Source organism: Didymella exigua (genome assembly GCF_010094145.1).
Source record: "Didymella exigua CBS 183.55 unplaced genomic scaffold M421scaffold_14, whole genome shotgun sequence".
NCBI classification, from domain to species: Eukaryota; Fungi; Ascomycota; class Dothideomycetes; order Pleosporales; family Didymellaceae; genus Didymella; species Didymella exigua.
Genome location: NW_022984788.1, coordinates 259,247 through 265,645, shown reverse-complemented (window position 1 = coordinate 265,645; position 6,399 = coordinate 259,247). Strand labels below are relative to the sequence as shown.

Sequence of the window (6,399 nt, the reverse complement as noted above, 5' to 3'; positions counted from 1 at the left end):
GGACGCTTTACCGCCATCTGCGCGATAAATTAGGCGAAGCTTCGCAATTGCTTCTGTGGGACGTAGGATCTTCGGTGATGAGCCGAGCCCCAGACATCCGCTCGGCCCTTTACACGCGGTGGCGTCCGCCGTCTTTTTCAGAGACCAATGGACAAGCCGAATACGAACAATCGTACCCGAAGCCAGACCAGACAAAGGATACCTTACGGCACTGCATGTGGCTTGCATAAGCCCCGTGACACCCCCGGTGTCATATAGTAACGGATCCTGACGTGCCCGCTTGTCTCCGACATCGACGTATGCACTCCATGTAGCCAGCGTTTCACCTACGGTTCGTTCCACTCGTTTGGACACACTGCGTCGTCTGTCGCAATGGCGATGGATCCGCTCTCATCGATATCCTTGTGGGTGTGCCTCCTGCTATCGGTCGCGCTGGTCGTCCTCCGGATCAGCTTCCGGCTGTGGAGGAAGCAGCGCCTTATACGTGGTGACTACTGGTGCTTGTTGGCTGCGTTATTCACGGTTGCGCGACTAGTCGCCAATTACTATCTGCTGGTCTATGGCTCCACAAGGAGTACGCGGCCGCTCTGACTGTTGGCGAGCGCAGGCTAATCCCACCTCAGTACTCCCAGCAGAGCGCCGTCTGCAGCTACTTGAACCTGGACACGAGCAATCAGCATCTGAGATCGTCATAGGAAGCAAACTGGTCTTGGCGACAAGGACTATGTTGACGTGCTTGTATGTTGGCTTTTTTGAGTAAGTGATCGTGTTCTGACAGGGAATCAGGCTGTGGTGTTTGAAGATGGCCGTGTTCGACTTATTGGCAAGGATCATATCAAAGATGCCATATGAGCGAACTATCGTATACGGCTTCTGGACCGTATTACTCTCTACCCTCGTCGCTTCTGTAATCACTGTCTTTGTCGGTTGTCGTCCGTTCGAGCGACACTGGCAGATCTACCCCGATCCTGGAGATTGGTATGATACTGCAAGACCGACGTCGCGCAGGGTACTGACTATGGTAGCGTTGTTGGAAACATCTGGCTTTTCACGTATGAAGTCAGCAACATTGTGACCGACCTGATGCTTATGGCTTTATCATTCACGCTCATCTGCTCAGTTACAGTTCCGATTACCCAGTGAGTGCGCTCTATGCAAGTAAGTCAATCATAATACTGACCATTCTCAGGCGACTCCGTGTCATGGCGCTCTTCAGCATTGGTATTCTCCTCGTCGCGATCAGCATCATCCGCATCATCCAGGGGAGAAACTCGCGAGTCCAACGAGGACACACGTTATGGGCGTCACTCGAGATTCTACTTGCTGCAGTGGTTGCCGTGACACCAACGATATACGCGCTCGCGCACAGTCGCCACGAAGACAGCTTGCGCAAGAGAACGCATCTGTCAGAATATCCAAGAGGCCGCACGTTTTCCGAAGGCACAATACCAAACGATAAAAACGACGGCAGTCTATGGACTGAGCTGCACGGCGAAGCTTCAAATCGGCTAGATAACGCAAGCTCACAAAGAGCGCTGATGGGGATGCGGCATCAGTCGCTGGACGCAAGATAGTAGGACGTTTACGATCGTCCATTGACACCCTAGAGTCAAGATCTACCTTCGCTCTTTGCGTGCCTTACAAAAACCTCCAGTTCCAGCTTCAAGTCCTGCAGGTGGCTTCCCACGCATTCATACTCCATGTAGATGCCTTTGACCCACTGCCGAGCCCATTCCGTGCCATGCTCGCTCTTCCCACCCATGGATCTGTACACAAGCGTAGCGTCTGACGTCAATATCCAGCCATAGTGCGAGTTGAGATCGCGGCGTTTCTCTATCAGCGCTTCAGCGATCAAGAGACCGCGCTCTGCAGTTTCCAGTTCGATTGTGGGTGAAAGCACATCGTTAGATCGACGCAACGCCATGCTGTCAAGGAACCGTTTACCTACGGCGTTGGCACCCTGAATACTGTTGATGAACTCTCTGAAGTCAGTCGTAGGGAACGCTTCCTCAATGGGTTTCTCAGTTTGCTGGGAAGGCATGATAACCGAAAGTCCTATCCAGAAGATGCAGCAGGGAGAGAAGCAGCGAAGGTGTTAAAGATTTGCATTTATTGAATGGGCTGATAGGTGAAATTTGAAGTTGCTGCATGTCACGTCGCAGTCACACTGCCTATATACCGCACACGTCACTCGTCCATATCCGCATATAAACACTCGCAACCGCCACAATTTAGGTGACTAAACGCTGTCCCGCAAACCGATCTAGGAGCTAGTCGCAATGCCCGCACAATCCAGCCGAACACCACGCCTAACACTACTAGACTCAACGTTCTGGCAAGTGCTTCCCGCAAACTACAAAAAGATCACAGAGCGTTCGATCAAGGTTGTGACGCTCCACGACGAAGCAAAGTCCGACCTGCTGCCCTCCGATCGTGCAGGTGCAGTGAACTCACTGAAGGCTGAGCTCGAGATACTGGAGAAAGACATTGAAGAGTACCGAAGCATTGTAAGAGGAATCGATATCACAGATGTGGCAGAGATGTATGTAGTCGCAGGGAGAGCGAGGCCGCATGCGCTGCAGGTTGCGAAGGAGGATTTTGAGAACATGGAGGCAACTCTGACGTGTTTTGAGGATAGGTTGATGGACATCAGGGCAGAACTTGTATATGGGTTTGAGAGGCAGCATTGAACATTTAAGATTTAGCTTATGCTCAGCTTATTGACTCTGTCGAGATATCAAATCGTGACCAAGATTTGCAAGCCGCACTTCGCGATTTGGAAGGAAACAGGCGCGCACTACGTTCCCACACACGTGAAGCTGTGATGACACGCCGCATAACACCAGTTACACGCGGCAACTCTGCAGCCGCTTGATGACCTCGTCCAAGATATTTTCCTGCATGCCCTGTGGCTCGCTCCACCTTGCAGTCCCAGGCTCATCTGCGGTCTTACTAATCGCCCCCACAGGCCACTCAGACACATCAGACAAGCTGACGTATATATGTCTCCCATCTTCGATCGCAGCTTCGAAGTGCCACTCCTGTCTTGGCCTTCCAATAAGAATTGTCAAATGGCCGCCAGCCTGTCAAGTGTAACATGATCAGCACTGACATTCACCATACTTTCCACCAGATACCGTAATGCGCGCCACTCTGCGATCTCAATAAGAACCGTACCGAGAGATTACACGTCCATGGACTCACTGAAGCTCACTGAAGCTCACTGATGATTCTCCGAGAGCATTCGGATGGCGATAAATATCGTGCCTTGGGTTGGCAGATGGTTGCTATGACATTTCGGTGGGTAAGCCGAGTAGTGCAAAATTGAACCCAGCAAACACAAAATCAGTATCGCGCACTGCAACAGCCGCATTTTTGGTATTGAAGAAGAAGACTTTTCTCAGATCGTAGCGCTTTGTGAACACAACCCGTGCGATGAAAGTTTTGTACCACTTGCGTTACTTGAAGTGTGAGATAGATGTGATCTGAAAGGCTTAGAGGCTTGATGCTAACTTTATTAAAGAAGAGATTAAGCAGTGACTTTGGTTCTTCTCAGGTTAGACTTCTTAATAGATTATGATAAACAAATCTCAGCCTCTAATTATCTTCAAGTAGCCCTGGGGCGTAGGCTGGCAGATGGGTAGGGTAGGCATTTTTTTGTTTTTGCTTCTAGCTCCTTAACTATTAGAGATACGCTTACGTAATGTATTACTCGATAGAAGCGCCCAGTAATGCACTTTCTAGTAAAATAAAATTTCTAATTTGGCCTAGTATTAATTGAGTTATCGAGCCTACCTAGCAAAGTATGCCCATGGATGGGTATGCTCACTAGGTACCCCCCCTTTTTTTGCCTTCTCTGCCCTCTAGCTTGTACAGTGCAATAGCTATAATAAAACTTTCTATTATAAAAACGTAGATTAAGTTATTTTCTTTCCGCACAGCCCCCTTTGTAAGAATTAGTGTAATATCAACAGAGTTATAGGGGGTACTTACAAAGGACGTCAGAGCATACCTGTAACGACGCAGGCAAGAAGAGAGATATCCAGAATAGGTGCGAATCCGCTACAAGGCCTATAGGAGTGCTAGGATGATAAGAACACTAGGATATATTCTCTACACCTATAGGTCTTGTACAAAAGGATATAGAAAATTTACTCTATAGTGCTACAGTTCCTTGCTCCTTATATATAAGGGTTTAGTAGTAGTTTAATGCAACCTTATACTATGCAATACAGGCTATAGTTATATATTACTAGAACTATATCCTACTAGTATTAGACTACTTTTTATAGTGTATTATTACACTACCCCCCTCCTAGTAGACAGACAGTCCTATATCTGTGACTTGCGTGCGAAACAGAGTGTAAATAGACGAAGCAGAGTAAAAAAGAAATAGGAGTAGGTAATATAGTAAAGTTATAAGACTTTGTTCTTATAATCTTTCTCTAGCATATTTCCTTCTTAGGTGTAGCGCTATGCTTACCTAAGTATTGTCATCATAATCTCCTAAAAGAGAGGATTAGAATGGTGTGCTTACGAAGCCTGTATCTCCTCTTGTTCTCAAGATATGCTGTTCTCTATTTTTAGTAACTAGAAATGTTCTAGACCCTCTGCTTACAAATAGAGTAGCCTACTCTGTAAGATGCTGACGTATACAATTACGCATACACCTACGTAATCTTGCTTGCATATGCAGCAATACTAAGCATAGATGAAGTAGACCTACCTAGAGGAGTCTAGAATAGGCTGGCGGATGGGTAGGGTATGCTTTTTTACGTTTTGGCTTATAGCTTCTTAACTAGCAGAGATACGCTTACATAATCTATTATTCGATAGAAGCGCCTAGTATTGCGCCTTCTAATAAAAAAAGAATTAGCTTATTCTGTCTAGTATTAGCTAAGTTATTAACACTACCTAGCAAAGTATACCTATTAATAGGTATGCTTGCTAGGTACCCCCCCTTTTTTAACGTTTTCTAGCCTCTAGCCTGTGCAGTTTAATAGTTATAACAAAACCCTCTACTACAGAAATATAGAAGTAGTTTTTCTCTTTCTTTTAAGCCCTATTTTGCTAGAATCCATGTATTATTGACAAAGTTTTGGGGGGTACCCACGAAGGACGTTGGAGTATACCCATTCCGCCAGCCTAGTCTAGAACGTTCTGCTTAGAAATACAGACAGAGGAGAGGAAGCATAAATACCTCTGGCTCTCCCCCCTCTTTTCGCTCTGTACCTAGCCTAGGAATCTCTACCTAGTATCTAATATAATAACTTGTCTATTATATTACATAACCCTACCTTACCTCTATTAGGCTATACGCTTCCTATTTGGACAAAGCTAGTCTAGATTTGTCTAGGTCCTTCTAGACTAGGAAGAAAGTAGTCTAGTCCTTTCCCTACTTTCTTTACAAGTAACAGCGTCTTATAGGCAGCCTATTTCCTCCTGTACTAACACTATATTATAAGCTATCTATTAAGCGCCTTTACTTAACTGCTTAACCTGCTTATCTAATAAACTTGCTAGTGACCTACAATAATTTACATGCAATTTTAGATCAGCGTTAACTGCGCCTCTATCTTGCAGGCGTTGCGTGGTGTTTACGCCTCCTAGGCAACAGTGCCTAGTGCAGGTGGCGTTGGCGTACGTAGCTGTACATCAAGCTTTAATAACACAACCTTAGGGTTATGCAGGGCTAGCCTAGCACCTTAAAACCCTACACAAACATTCTCTAGTGTAAACGTCCTCTTAAAAGCTACTTTAAAGGCTAGTAGGAAGGTTTCTTTATTAATATAGTAGATGCAGCTACATGCTAAGAGCGAGATCCTGTCACTGTAGTGGCGCTTCAACAGCGAGTATGGGACAACGTCAAGAGGCTGCAGGAGGTGCAATGAGTGTGGTGGCATGCAGAGAGTGATAATCTTGTTCTCCTTGCAGTAGTCCTGGAATTCTATTAAGCAGTGGCTCTTATGGCCGTTAATAATAAGCAGCCTATATGCCCTAGTAGAGGTCACCTTTGTATAGGCGTTAAAGTGCTTAAGCTATGCTATTATAATATTGTTATTAGTCTAGCTAGTAGGAGAGACTATAACAACCTAGTTATAAGGTAGACTAGTAAACTAGGAGGAGATTAGGACCTTGCCTACAAAGATAAGGAAGGGTAGGATAATATACCCTATTACAGCAACGCCTTATACTAGGGTAACCTACTTGTAATTACTAGGCTGTAGTTTCTTCTATTTCCTAGGTTTCTCTAAGCCTATAATAACAAGCTAAGAGGATATCTTACCTATTATAAAGCTAGACTTATTAAAGTTCTAGGTGTCCTTATCTATAATACTATACTTTGTCTTTATTAATTAAACTAGGCTAAACTAGGGCTAGATAAGCGCTAGGTCTTTG

General features: G+C 45.5%; 3 protein-coding genes across 3 annotated transcripts; 2 read left to right on the top strand and 1 right to left on the bottom strand.

Annotated features, from left to right (window-relative positions):
* M421DRAFT_157070 (uncharacterized protein) lies at window positions 1-1,592 on the top strand. The gene is made up of 5 exons (XM_033587629.1): window positions 1-574; window positions 624-738; window positions 787-978; window positions 1,026-1,139; window positions 1,190-1,592. The coding sequence occupies exons 1-5, from the start codon at window positions 373-375 to the stop codon at window positions 1,572-1,574; spliced, it is 1,008 nt and encodes a 335-aa protein (XP_033448499.1). The 5' UTR covers window positions 1-372; the 3' UTR covers window positions 1,575-1,592.
* A 687-nt stretch (window positions 1,593-2,279) lies between these two features.
* M421DRAFT_63273 (uncharacterized protein) lies at window positions 2,280-2,690 on the top strand (the record flags this gene model as incomplete). Its single annotated transcript, XM_033596055.1, has 1 exon — window positions 2,280-2,690. The coding sequence occupies one exon, from the start codon at window positions 2,280-2,282 to the stop codon at window positions 2,688-2,690; it is 411 nt and encodes a 136-aa protein (XP_033448498.1).
* A 2,720-nt stretch (window positions 2,691-5,410) lies between these two features.
* Window positions 5,411-5,986, bottom strand: M421DRAFT_420784 (uncharacterized protein). Its single transcript, XM_033592598.1, has 2 exons — window positions 5,718-5,986; window positions 5,411-5,675 (listed from the first exon to the last, which is right to left on the bottom strand). The coding sequence occupies exons 1-2, from the start codon at window positions 5,901-5,903 to the stop codon at window positions 5,607-5,609; spliced, it is 255 nt and encodes an 84-aa protein (XP_033448497.1). The 5' UTR covers window positions 5,904-5,986; the 3' UTR covers window positions 5,411-5,606.
* Between the last annotated feature and the right edge of the window lie 413 nt (window positions 5,987-6,399).

Excerpts from the sequence above, each read along its gene's own strand:
- M421DRAFT_420784 (XM_033592598.1), bottom strand. The coding sequence starts at position 5,903 with ATGCCACCACACTCATTGCACCTCCTGCAGCCTCTTGACGTTGTCCCA. Across the intron at positions 5,676-5,717 it reads TTACACTAGAGAATGTTTGT|GTTGTGTTATTAAAGCTTGA; the intron begins GTAGGGTTTTAA and ends CATAACCCTAAG.
- M421DRAFT_157070 (XM_033587629.1), top strand. The coding sequence starts at position 373 with ATGGCGATGGATCCGCTCTCATCGATATCCTTGTGGGTGTGCCTCCTG. Across the intron at positions 979-1,025 it reads TACCCCGATCCTGGAGATTG|CGTTGTTGGAAACATCTGGC; the intron begins GTATGATACTGC and ends TGACTATGGTAG. Across the intron at positions 1,140-1,189 it reads GTTACAGTTCCGATTACCCA|GCGACTCCGTGTCATGGCGC; the intron begins GTGAGTGCGCTC and ends GACCATTCTCAG.